Source organism: Aethalodelphis obliquidens, unplaced genomic scaffold (genome assembly GCF_003676395.1).
Source record: "Aethalodelphis obliquidens isolate GAN/ISIS:26980383/991018 unplaced genomic scaffold, ASM367639v1 scaffold7, whole genome shotgun sequence".
NCBI classification, from domain to species: Eukaryota; Metazoa; Chordata; class Mammalia; order Artiodactyla; family Delphinidae; genus Aethalodelphis; species Aethalodelphis obliquidens.
In genome coordinates this window covers 33,859,845-33,873,534 of record NW_020837951.1, presented here as the reverse complement: position 1 = coordinate 33,873,534, position 13,690 = coordinate 33,859,845, and the positions used below count along the sequence as shown (strand labels likewise).

Below are 13,690 nucleotides of genomic sequence, written 5' to 3'. Positions count from 1 at the left end.
TATCGGGGCAAGAATTACCTCTTATGCTTTATTTTAGGTGAAAAAACCATTGCCCTATTAAATGAAACTTTCACATGTGGTTATCTTTATACAGAATATTGATCTTAGGAGAAAGAGTACTCTATTTTAAAAGAAAATAATTTTTTTTTAAGGTTTCTCAGTTATTTAACTAATTGCAACAATAGTCTTAAAACCTGGTCTACTCTCCTCCCCATTCTGTGCTTAGACTCTCTTCCTGGACATTCGGTTGCCCTCTGTTTAGCTGTTGCCTTTAAAAGTAAAGCAACCAATGATGAAATCTTCAGCATTCTGAAAGACGTACCAAATCCTAACCAGGATGACGATGATGGTAAGGGAATTAAATATTTCTTGAATGGAACTCTGTATGGGCCATGCTAAAAGTATAAACATAATTTTCTTAAATCTCATGGGATACTCATAAAGCAATATATTTGTTTGGCCTGTCCAGCCTGACCATTGTTCCCAGAACCCAGCTATCTTCTCCCTTAAACATTCCCTCTTTTCACTTTAGAGAGTTTCCTGCCCAGAAAGACTTGGTATATTATAAAGTTGGATTTTCTCTCCAAATTAACTATAAGTTTATCATCAACAGATAAGACAAAAAGAATGAGAGGGACTTGCTTTATGTCGTATTAAAACATCTTGAAAATTACAATAACTAAAACAAAAAAATCAGTAAAAGAGATGAAAAGTCTACTGGGACAACTAGGTTAACCATTTGTTGGGGGGCAGATTTTGTTGTTAGATGTGTTACATAATGACATGCACAGAAAAATGACACAGTCAAAACATTAATGGTGTTTGGGTTATTTATTATTGGGATTTTGTTTGTTTAGATTTTTTTAAGAAACTTGTATTATGATGTTAGAGAAAATGTATTTAGAAAGTATAGTTCAAAATGTTAAATTTAGACATTCTCAAACAGGACATAGACCTAACTGTTAAGGGCTTACTGTATTTTTTTCTTTTACTATATTTATTATCTTGCCACCATGTAGAGAGATAAGAACAAGGAAATCTATGTGGTATTTGTAAAAAGAAATGGATCATATAGAAGAATTAGGGAAACAATCCCAAAAAATTAAGAATTAAGATTATGCTTAGTTTTATATTTTGAGTATTTGAAATCAGTGATAGTCTTTTATCATCTATTAGTACTCAAAGACATTTGCTTGAATGTCTCACTTGGTATTTGGATGTGAGTGTGCCATCTGTTTAGCGATTCAGGCAAGGGACCAAAAAATTGCTATACTTAAAACATTTTCCTAACTCTCTTACTGTGGGCTATTTTTCAGATGAAGGATTCAGCTTTAACCCATTGAAAATAGAGGTCTTTGTACAGACTCTGCTACACTTAGCAGCCAAGTCATTCAGCCACTCCTTCAGTGCTCTTGCAAAGTAAGTACAACAAGAACACACGTGCTGTCTTGAGGGTTCAGGACTTTGTTTGGTGAACACCAATGGCATCCTGATTTTTACCTAAAATTATTGACTGTGAAGATCTTAATAACAGTATTATCATATAATTTGATACAATGGGTTTTGGTTTGTGGTAGCTAAAATCCCCATCCTATGGCTCCTGTCAGTCTGTTAGCACAGTTTGCATGTATATATATTCAATAGAATGTACATTTTTTCATATAAACCTTTAGAGAAACAAGTGAAAAACCTGAGTCCATAGGACAGTCATATATACAGTCAAGAAGTTGCCACCTTGGGACTTCCCTGATGGCACAGTGGTTAAGAATCCACCTACCAATGCAGGAGATGCAGGTTCGATCCCTGGTCTGGGAAGATCCCACATGCCACAGAGCAACTAAGCCCATGTGCCACAGCTACTGAGCCCACATGCCTAGAGCCCATGTTCCACAACAAGAGAAGCCACCACAATGAGAAGCCCACTCGCTACAACTAGAGAAAGCACACACACAGCAACACAGCCATCCATCCATCCATACATCAATAAATAAATAAATAAATTTATTTATTTAAAAAAAAAAGTTGCCACCTTGTCTAAGCATCTTCCTAAAAAAAGGTTAGCAGAATTGAGAGCCAGCTACATTTTTAGGAGCCACCCAAAGGTTGGCATCTAAAGACAGAACTTTCTAACTCGTCCTATGACTTGCAGGATTCTCACAGAAGGCACAGTCAGAATACTGCACCTGTGTTAGTTCCTTAGCCCTCATCTATTCTTAGATACACAGTAAACTATAGTCCTAGGCTAATGATAGTATAATTTTCCTAAGATTTTATGACAAATTCCATACAAACTGAAATCCTAATCATACCTTTTATATCCTTAATGGTTAACGTTTGGTTATTTTGCATTTATATATTGCGCTGTAAACTGAGTAGCACTGTAAAGGCTTTGAAAATATTAAAATGTTTAATAAGTTTGTATGTGGTGTTTTTCCCCCCACTGTCAAAAGGTTTCATGAAGTCTTCAAAACCCTAGCTGAAAGTGATGAAGGAAAATTACATGTTCTAAGAGTCATGTTTGAGGTCTGGCGGAACCATCCACAGGTAAAAACTATTTAAGACATATTGAGGTGCTGATTGTACAGGTATAAAAATAAGGCAGTTAATACCATCGTTTTAGTTTGCAGAACATGAAATTTGACTCTTGCCTATAGAACAGTTTTTAAATCTGTAATTTTAGTGCTATGAAAAAGTAATGATGTTTGAGTTATTCTTTAAAGAGCAATTGTTATGATTTGGTTTGGTATTGTAATATCTCAGCTCATTTTAAGTACTTAATAAGAATGCTTATTTCTTGGAAGGTTCTCCAGTTGGGTAGGAAAGAATAGTCTAGCCAGTTTCTAAAAAACAAGCTCCAGATTTGTCAAATCTCGATACACTATTATCATACCATGTATTATAAAGAGGCATTAAAATAAATTTCAGAGTTATATTAAGACTTTTGTGATAAAACTACCTTGTATTTCTAAATTTTAAGATTCGATGGAAATTATGTATTTTGTATATATCATCTAAAATTTAAAGAAACATTGTTAAGTGTTAATATTCAGAGTTTTTCTTTTTGCTCAATCTTTGTGTTCTTGTATTCTTACAATAAGTACCAGAGCCAAGCAGAAGGCAAAATAAATCTTAAGACCTAATGGTTAAATTGTTCAGTTCCATAGCCACTGAAAATGAACTTCAGTTTTGCAGCAGGGGGATTATCGTGGCCTACATATAAGTGTGATTTACCCTAATAATTTATTTTCTCTGATTGTAGATGATTGCTGTACTAGTAGATAAGATGATTCGTACACAGATTGTTGACTGTGCTGCAGTAGCAAATTGGATCTTCTCTTCAGAACTATCTCGTGACTTTACTAGGTAATACGGATTATTTTACAAAGTTCCTGTTCTCTAAGAATTAGTTTATATGTGGTCCCTTATACATGAGCTCCAAATTCTGGTCCAAACCAGGTTGATATTAATATAATGGCCCAATCTGGTAGGATTGGACTTGGCAAAGATTCTTGCACAATGGAAATCCACACAGCCAGTCCGGCTGCAGTGTCTCTTAGGGATATACGTAAGTTGAATTAGGACTCAGCCAATCAGGAGAAATGCTTATAAATGATCCAGACTATTGGGAGGGAAGATCAGGCTGTATGGCAGGGTCTCAACTAGACAATGGGACATGGGCAGGAGTTCCAGCTCCACTGGGGACCTGAAATGCACCCCCGGAACTGGTAGAAATCACAGTCCGTCATAGATTACACATCATGGAGGGACTGAGGAAAGCCTGGTGGGCACCTGAATGCCTCTGGGGAAGGGAGGTCTCACCTGTCATAAAAGTCCTTGATTTAATACACAGAAGATTCATTCTAGACTCATTCCTCCTAAAGGAAAGAGGCTTTTCATTAAGTTTGGTTCTTATACATGATGTTGAGTCCATAGGCTTTATAACTGATCAGGACTGGGACAGCAAGAGCTGACACAAAACAGGAAACAAAGGAAAATTACTTGCAAAGACATAAATATCCATCACAACCTTTTATCCTGTTCATTGTATGTTATTGGCAGAGGACACTAGTCTGAGATAAACTGAATCCTTAGGGTGAAAGAATGTGGTCTGAGGTTATCATACCAGCCAAGTAGGTACTCACAAATGAAGGCAACGTCAGACCATTCTCAGATTTGCAAAATCTCAGAAAACTGACAACTCAAGTAGGTGTTAGCCATTATCCTGAATGATTTACATCTGCAACTCTAACTCTGCAAAGCCTTCCCTGACCACCCCTTCCAGAGTTAAAGTACTGTGCTCTTTTATCCTATCTGCTAACATTCTAGACCTTGAGTTTTATGAAATGATTGGTTTATTATCTTCCACTTCAACTGTCATTGTCCAGATCAAAATCTGTAGAAAGAAGTACTCTTCTGTGCTGTATATCCTGGGGTTAGGAGACCAAATGTATAGACATACAAGCAGTTAAGAAGCTACTTAAAAAGCACATGCATATTTATGCAACAAACATTTAAAGCACTTATAGGTGATCCTGGTATTTGAGCAAGTAGTTGACATAAATATCTCATTCTTAAAAGCCTAGCAGTCGATAGCTATGATCAACTAATGAGATTCTTAAATGTGTCAAGAGAATTGGCTGAGTTTGTGCTAGTTAAATATCAACAGTATAAACCATGCAAATGAGCCTCAGATTGTTTCCATTTCAAGCTGCAATACTTAGTGTTTACATTTAGAAGAGAGAAAATGTATTTTTGTTCCTAACCTGTTTTTTCTGGTTTGCCATTTCATTGAATATATACACATACCTTCTATGTGTGTCTAGTAGGGGATGGAAATAAGAAAAATGACAAGGACCCAATATTGCCTTCAGGAAGCTCACCTGAGTAATGGGTGGAGCTAGATGTTTGTACAGTTGACAATACAAGAAAAATCATAATGTTGCTGGAGAGATATGCCTTATTCTGTCTGCCTAAAGAACAGAAGGCTAGGGCTTCCCTGGTGGCGCAGTGGTTGAGAGTCCGCCTGCCGATGCAGGGGACACGGGTTTGTGCCCCGGTCCGGGAAGATCCCACATGCCGTGGAGCGGCTGGGCCCATGAGCCATGGCCGCTGAGCCTGTGCTCCGCAACAGGGAGAGGCCATAACAGTAAGAGGCCCGCGTACCGAAAAAAAAAAAAAAAAAAAAAAAAAACAGAAGGCTATATAAAACCTCAAGAATGAGTAGGTTATAAAAGTTGAGAGGTCTTATTTTCTGAGTAGAGTTTAACATATAGTAATCAAATGCCTTATTACTTTAAGATTGTTTGTTTGGGAAATCTTGCACTCCACAATTCGTAAGATGAACAAACACGTTCTTAAGATCCAAAAGGAGCTAGAAGAGGCTAAAGAAAAACTCGCAAGGCAACATAAACGGGTAAGTCTTGTGTTGATTGTAAATGGTCAAAGAAAATATACCAGAAACTTTTGCGAATATTCATTACCTTGATGGGAACTTATTTTTTCGAGACCAAATCATGCAGAGCTGTTTGTAGAAGTGGAGGAAGGGACGGACCTGGGGTCTGCTGTTCTCTCGTTCTGCACGGTGAACCTGTTTAGGAAGCCACAAACCTCACTTCTCCATAGTTCACCATCTCTGGATCAGTTTCATGTTTGCCTTCCCAAAAAGGGAGGAGAAGGAAGGAGGACACTTGTGTTTCTATAAGAGTTTCTGATGCAAGAGGGGAAGAGGGAGAAGATTGTCTGTGTTCACCACTCCCCCGGTAAGGTTGGGGGTAGTGGGGGGGGGGGTCACTCCCAGGCCTATAAGATACTTCTCATACTTCTCATATTAATAAGAAGTTAAGTATTTTAGCTATTTGGCAGAAACAGTGAGTTGGCTGTATCCTGTGATTTAGCAAACAGTGCTGGTATTGTTCATGACAGAATTTTCCAGTTATGCACATTTATCAGAGTAGAGGGTAGAAGCAAGTTTAATGATTTATATGAACTAGAGCAGGTTCGAGTGCTAGTCTCCATCTAGACATTCATATATACCTGAGTGTATGTAAACACACAGATCTAAAATACTGTAAGGTAAATGGTATCATCCCCATTTTATACATGTACAAACTCCAGAGACTTGACTTCACACCACTCTGGTCTCTAGATATGTGGTGTCCAATATGGTGACCACCAGCCACATGTAACTAGTTATAAGCTAATTAAATCTGAATACAATTTAAAAGTCAGTTCTTCAGTCACACCACGTTTCAAGTGCTCAGGTGTCATGCGTGGCTGGTGGCTATTGTGAGGGCAGCGCAGATCTACGGTGATGAAAGTGTTGTGATGAGAGGCTCCCAAGACCCTAACCCTGTATTTCCCCTAGGAGCAGCAGTTCAGTGTTCACAAACTCAGGATTCCCAGCAATTTCATAAAACAGACTATGGTGAATAACAAAAATCAGCTGTATATTTTCCTTGGAGCTCAAAGCTGTTTTCATTTTGAATGGAGGAAAAATGTGACACGTATTTCCTCTTTGAGTGGGCTGTCTTATAAAAGGCATAACTTACTTCTGCTTTATAGCAAATCTACCACGATTGCCCAAGTGCCACTGAATTTCCCTGGCCTAGATAAGAGGTACTCATAGGACTTGGGACATTTTGCCTGTATGTTTGGGACACTGGAGTACTTTTACTATAGAATACAAGTCTTCAAATAGCATTTGACCAGACATAATAAAAATCCTTAGATTTGCTTGATGTGATTTAATACACTGCAATCCTAAATGGTGTTTTCCCTTTGTTCCTTTGCATTCGGTAGCGAAGTGATGATGATGACAGAAGCAGTGACAGGAAAGATGGGGCTCTTGAGGAACAAATAGAAAGACTGCAGGAGAAAGTGGAATCTGCTCAGAGTGAACAAAAGAATCTCTTCCTTGTCATATTTCAGGTATCTTGGCTTGGGACACTGATATGTTCAAAGAAACAGTACATTTCTTTAGTTTTAAAAAATGTTTTTATCACAGAAGTAATACATATTCATTTATAAGATCTTAAATATATAAAAGTTTCTAAGGGAAAAATAAAAGTAATTCTGTTATTTACTTAATGAGCATTCTTGCATGAGCATTTCTCCTTGCTTTAAAAAAAATGGATACTACTGTTAAATACCTCTTTCATATTTAATTATTCCCAATTGTTGATCTATTTATTGATTGTTTTCCTTCCTGAAGATTTTTGTGTATACACTTCTGTTAACATTTCTGATTATGTCCTTAGAACAGGTTCTAAGAAAAATTACTAGCATAAGTTAATCTAGACATTAAAGGTCTTTGGGTATTGCCGAAAACGATGTACTAACTCATTATCACTGCTTTTCTACACTGACAGTATTTATTGAATTATGAAAGTTATGAATACACACCACAAAGGGTGAAACAAGCAATACCTTTGAGGTCTCTTGGTCAAAAATTTGATTGTTTCCGAAGTATAAGAATTTTTTCTGACACCTCTGGAACTTTGTACCCCATTTCCAGCGTTTTATCATGATCTTGACTGAGCACTTGGTACGATGTGAAACTGACGGGACCAGTGTATTAACACCGTGGTATAAGAACTGTATAGAGAGGCTCCAGCAGATCTTCCTACAGGTTTGTGGAAAACTGATTATATAATAAACATCATTATTCCCAGCCACAGGGATTTTCCATTTCAAAAAGTCATCAAATCTCTCAGGAGGTTATGTAGTACCTGTAAGCCCCTTAGTGTCCATTTGTTCCTACTGCTGCTCATCACAATATTTAGGCTTAAATTGGCTCTGTATCATTCAGACTCCTAATTGCCATTCTCTTTGGAGAGCCTAGCTGTAATACAACATATAGAGAAAAAAATGCTAAGGGAAGAGTAATCAGATTTTAAGAATCTCTGTAAATTCAATGTGCAGATGATAACCTTGTTTCTGGAGGCACTATTTAAGTTCTCTGAGGTCCTTATAGAAAGCAAAATGCAACACCTACTCTCTGCTAGATTTAAAGATCTGTAAGGAAAAAAAAAGAAAAGAAAAAAGATCTATAAGAGAGTGAAACTAATCCTTTGTATCTTCAGATACTAACACCCCAAATCCTCATTTGTTTGTTCTAGAAAAGAGTGATTAAAGCAGAAGGCATAAAAGGGGGGGGGGGAGTGCTTTAAGGCTCCAAACAAAAATTTATTCTAGATTTTTTAGTTACTGTCAAATTAAAACGCTTTAACAGCCCCTAGTTAGTCCTATAGGAATCTGAGTATATTAAAGTTTATATTTGTACACATAGAAGAAACTATTTTCTGACATTTTTTTTCCCAGTTAGGCTCAACAAGTCACTGATTTTCAGTAAGACAGATGACCTCTTTATTTTTAAAAGATTAATTAAAAAAAATGAGGTTTTCCTATTTTGTGGAATACTTCACAGATCACTGGCTAATATCACTGGCTAATTCTCTTAATATTTTTTTCTTTTGCAAAGAGATACGTTAAAGCCCTAACCAAAAAAAGGAAATGATTCCAAATTTTTATGTTTCAGGGACCATGGTTAAAACCATGGTTACTTAGTAACAGTGCTATTCTTATTTGTAATGTATACCACCTCCCCCTCAACACCCCCTTTTTTTTTTTTAAATCTTCCTAGATCAGTCCCTGTCCTGACAGCTTTTAAAAAGTCATACTGTATTTTGTCCTGATTAGGGAAGAGACGCATCTGAACCTCATCTAGAATAGTAGCAAGTGCTGCCGCCATTGCCTTGAAGTAAATTGCATTTACACAGAAGCAGGCCAGAACTGGATTTTTTAAATTATTGAACATCGTTTTGTTTTGTTTTGGAACTCGTTTACTCCTACATTTTCTTAATGTTGAGGCTTTTCAGGGGCCTATTATTCCTACCAGCAAAACCACTTTTTTTTTTCCCTGTTCTTTCCCATCATTCCAGTGTGGATGGGCCTCTGAGGAAAATGTTCTGCAAGATTGCTTATGTGCGTTTTCTCCTGACCTAAACACTTATCCCCTTTTCTGTGTCCACAGCATCACCAAATAATCCAGCAGTACATGGTGACCCTGGAGAACCTGCTCTTCACTGCTGAATTAGACCCTCATATCCTGGCTGTGTTCCAGCAGTTCTGTGCCCTGCAGGCCTAAGGGTCATTTTTTTTCCCCCTCCTGTCAAGATTTTTTTAAGATCTCAAAATAATGTCTTATTTTTGATGGTTTGAATGCTTGCTTTCTTGTAGCATCCTTTCTTGAAGCAGAGGGGGAAGACAGGACAGTGAAGAATATGGTATTGATTACCTTTAACTGCCCCCTAAAAAGCAGATATTCCCTAATGACAATAATGTGACAGTGGCCATAGGATGGATGTATTATATATGTGACAGATACAACTTTTCTCTGATATTTTTTCTCCTTAAGGCACAAAAGATAACTGATGTGAGGTATGTGCAACACTAGAGGTCAAGCTTACAAAGTAGTATATAGAACTGATGGGTTTATTATCAAGTAGCATAGCTTTTCACAGCTCATGGGTAACCTAACATGGCTGAAATAAAACTGAAAATATGTTTTTTAAACCTTGGTATTTCATGATTTATCATCTCAGTCTACTTTAAAATTAGTGGTTTCTTACTAAAAGTGAGGTTTCTTACCTCCATCTGAAATTTTCTCTTCAAAGTATTTTTCATTACTGTAGCATTTTAAGACACTACTGTTATTAAAAGATGTTACTAGAGTAGAAGTTCCCAAATTCATCTGAACATAAATCACCTGGGGCTCTTCTAAAGTTTTTTTTTTTTTTTTTAATTAAACCACACTCTCTGGGGGTGGAACACAGACATTGGTAGTTCTTAAAGCTCCCAGGTAATTCCAATGTGCAGATAAGTTTTGAACTATCATCATCTTAGAACATCTGGTCATTTCCTCAAATCTGAGACATCTGTCAGGTCATACAGTGAATTACATGCTAAAGTGGGATTTAGAAGTAGCTAGATTGGCTAAAACTATACTTGGCATTAGATGTAGGTTTGGATTTTATTTCTATGGAGTCTGGGTGGGCCAAGTAATTACTAATTCCAGAGCCTGTTTCCTATATGGTGTTGAGGCTTAATTAAGATGGTAAAAGTACACTGTTAATTAAATAACACACAAGGGATTATCTGACATTCCAAATCCTAGCATTTTTAGACTTTTTTCATTAAATCTTCAGAAAAATTTACCAGTAATCTCACAACTGTAAGTATCTTTGTGCATTTGTACAATCTTTTTTTTAGCTTAGTACATCATAAGTTTATGATGCATTAGGTATTTTCCATATTAATATATGGGGTCTCTTTGGTTTATCATAACATTTAGTGGCTACAGAATATAGTCTACTCAATAGATGGAAATTCCTAGGATTTTTAAATACCGCACCATTTAACAAATAGTCACAGGATTAAGGCTGCATGGCAAGTTACTGGCAGAAAGGGAACTAAAACCCAGGTTCTTTGCTAAATGTTCTTTTGTTTACACTGTTCCTCCTTCCCACAAACTACATAATTAGAAAAAGCTCCTATCCTCAAGAAGCTAAAGGATAACCATTTAAGGCTTTGGTTAACTTTGATCCTAAACTGCTTTGTAATCGTTTCATAATGTATTGCAAAGTTTGGCTAGTTATACTTACTTGATCCAAATCCTAGAGGAATTTCTAGGTTTTCACCTCCTTTCTCTTGGACCGTCTCTTCATGTGTAATGGTTGCTTTTAACAGTTGCTCACTGATGTAACCCTGCTCTGACCCAGTCTGGCAGCTAGGTATATGAAAAAACTGAAACAGAGACTGAGTTTTGAAGAAATAAAGGTACAAGAGCAAACATTCAACAGTTGCTCTCCCCACTAATGAAGCTCACACAGACAAAAGAATGGCATGTCACTGTAACTGTACGTCGTACCTTGCAATAAATCAATATTCTATTAAACTGTGCTGATGCCATTTAACATGCTTTTGTCAAAGTGAACATATACTTTTCCTTAACTCTCAATCTCCCAGGAATTATTCAGAAAGCAGTTCATATGAAGTTTGTTTGCTTTTTCTGGAAAGTATTTAGCAGTGATTTGTATTAACTTACTAATCTACAATTATACCTGAAAATGAAAGATGAGGACAGAACTTGGCAACCAAAAGCAGATCTGGCTGTCAATGTTAACTGGATACCAGGATTGTCCTAAATTGATGAAGGTGAAGAGTGACTAGAAGCCCACCTCAACTGGACAAGTCTATTAACTACACTGGTCCTGATGATATGATGTGCTCATTAACAACTGGCTGTTGTTACGTGCCAGATGCTATAGATTCACCGTATTTAATCGTCATGAGAGTCCTTACATTATTATACCCATCTGATAGATAAAAACAGGCCCACGGAGTAACTTACCCAAGGTCCACAGGTAGTAAGTGGAATCTGAAACTATGTCCATGTGGTGGTTTTAGGGCTTCTTGTCTCCCAGTAGTAATGCTGTTGTCAGCAGCCTGAACCCCTAGTTACTTGCTGGGAAGGTTTTTTTTTTTTCCCCAAGAAGTTCTTGCCGCCCATTTGGAATCGCTTTTTAGTGAGCTGTAATATTCAGCATAACACATTAAAAAAAATCAACACTCGATAAATATATTAAACATTTCTGTATTGAATACTTATATAGAGAACAATTAGTAATTATAGTCTCAAGTCTTTGGATTTGACTTGTTTTGACTTTTGCCCTTCTTCAAGCATAATCTCCAAGAGCTGATCTAGAGAGAGAAATGAAAATGTACAAAAACTTCCTATTTATTTGTAGCAGTAGGATAAAAAGTCCTGTCAAAGAACTTGAAAATATCTAGTTTATCATAACTTGTATTTGTTTTTATCAGGAAAAGAATGCATAGACCCTGTAATCAAGCACTCGGGATCAAATGCTCTTACTAGATATAACTACCTTGTAATCCTTTTGACAAGATAGAGGAATATTTGACTACCTAAACTTGATCAAGATGTCTGGGGTGATGTCAGGTTGTAGGTTACCCCTCCTTTAGAAGTGTTAAAACAAGCACAGCAAGCTGTCTTCCCTCCCAGGATTAAATGAGAATACCTGTAAGCCACTTAGCATAGTGTCTGCATGGCAGGTGGTAAATGCTCAGTAAATGTTAACAAGTTATGATAAACTTATCACTACCTTTGATCAACAAACAATATAGCTGTTTTTCCATTTTAATCCAGATTTGAAAAGGGCTATCTGGAAACTAATATTAAGATCTATAGTAGTAAACCCTAAGGGTACAGAAAACTTGTCCCAGCAATAGCTCCCTGCTCCCTGACTTGCAGACAGTAGTAGTCTAGAAGACCTGGCCCAGCCTCTGGGGTGCAGTGGTCTACCACCATCCCTGCTGTTTCTTGGGATAAGAATCCAGTTCAGCCAGTTTTTGCCTTTACTACTAAAAGCTCTTCCTCCTACCCCAATCTAGGGTTTGTCCCGGTTGCTTCTCAATTTTAGCTCTAACCTAACATTTTTGAACCTATCACTCAGCTCCCATCCCTATTGTAGAAAAAATGGTCACAGACCCAATATTTTGCCCACAACCAGACCTGCTGGACCTTAACTGAAACTTGTTCTTAAGCCATAACATACATAATTATTTAAGCATTATTTATACAAGTGTTTCATTCATCTATGAAGACTTTACGTTTTGATGAATTTTGAACAAGACCAATCTAAATTTCCACACTATAAAACATATCACTTAACTAAAAATCACATTTTCTCGTATGTCAGTTCATGGCCACACACAGTACAAGTCTTCCGGTACACGTCATCCTCTAGGTTTTCTTCTGGTCCATACTCATGTTGATGAGCAACTGTCTCCTTTTTCCATAGACTGCTTCTTACTGCTCGCCGTAATTCTAAGAGAAAAAAGCCAGTTTTTCAGTGGTGCTATTTCAGCTGTGTGTGTTTAAACCAAATGTGGTTTACACCTTAATTTTATAACAAATCAAAACTGCTGATACAGATTTGGCAAGCTTACTTATCTCACTCACTGGTTTGGCCTGTGAAATCATTCATGTGATTGTTGGAGTTAGTGTGAAACAGGAGATTCAGAATTGAGGTATATGGACTAGAGGGACCGCAAAAAACTAGATTCAGAAGAGAAGCGAAAGAACAGGGTTTGTTCGAGCAGCTGGCTACAGAAAACAAGATGCCACAGCAGGAAAGGGCAATCAGCTGGGATGACTGAGGATAAAGAGCATTTTAAATTCCTTGTAAGTCAGGAGCTACTTCTCTAAGAGGCAAGTCAAACTTTGCTTGCAAGAAAACTAGAAAGCCAAGAACTCCGCCACTAGTTCATGGCTGATGTTAGAAAAGCTGCTCATGCAACTGACCTTATGTCTATTATTATTTATCCTATAAAATGAGAGCAATAGTTTAGGACATAAATTGCTAGTAATCATGCAAAGTACAACATAAATAAAAGAATCACTGACTATTAAGAGCCGGAAAGAACCATGGAGTTATTTTACTTCATTTTACTTTGCAGGTAAGGAAATTGAGCAAAGATAGCATGGGAACCCAGGTCATTTATTCCAATGTTTAGAACTTTTCTCGCTAAACACGTTAAGATGTCATTTTCACAAAGAAAAGTTACGTTGGATGCTCTGAAAAGCGACTAGGACATTATAAAGTTCACA

The 13,690-nt window shown here is 37.1% G+C and overlaps 2 protein-coding genes across 10 annotated transcripts in view; one reads left to right on the top strand and one right to left on the bottom strand.

Annotated features, from left to right (window-relative positions):
* Nucleotides 1-9,573, top strand: part of NCBP1 (nuclear cap binding protein subunit 1) — a 44,554-nt gene extending 34,981 nt beyond the window's left edge. For all 6 annotated transcript variants that reach the window (XM_027105410.1, XM_027105409.1, XM_027105411.1 and 3 more), the window contains 8 exons: nt 227-349; nt 1,317-1,419; nt 2,451-2,544; nt 3,260-3,363; nt 5,299-5,413; nt 6,799-6,927; nt 7,514-7,627; nt 9,032-9,573. In XM_027105410.1, coding sequence (XP_026961211.1) covers nt 227-349; nt 1,317-1,419; nt 2,451-2,544; nt 3,260-3,363; nt 5,299-5,413; nt 6,799-6,927; nt 7,514-7,627; nt 9,032-9,145 — 896 coding nt within the window. In that variant the 3' untranslated portion in view covers nt 9,146-9,573. The remainder of the gene's footprint in view (nt 1-226; nt 350-1,316; nt 1,420-2,450; nt 2,545-3,259; nt 3,364-5,298; nt 5,414-6,798; nt 6,928-7,513; nt 7,628-9,031) is intronic.
* A 210-nt stretch (nt 9,574-9,783) lies between these two features.
* XPA (XPA, DNA damage recognition and repair factor) overlaps nt 9,784-13,690 on the bottom strand; it is a 97,376-nt gene continuing 93,469 nt past the window's right edge. For 3 of the 4 annotated variants that reach the window (XM_027105426.1, XM_027105428.1, XM_027105427.1), the window contains one exon: nt 9,784-12,907. In XM_027105426.1, the coding sequence (XP_026961227.1) occupies nt 12,759-12,907 (149 nt within the window). In that variant the 3' untranslated portion in view covers nt 9,784-12,758. The remainder of the gene's footprint in view (nt 12,908-13,690) is intronic. The other variant, XM_027105425.1, reaches the window with a different exon arrangement.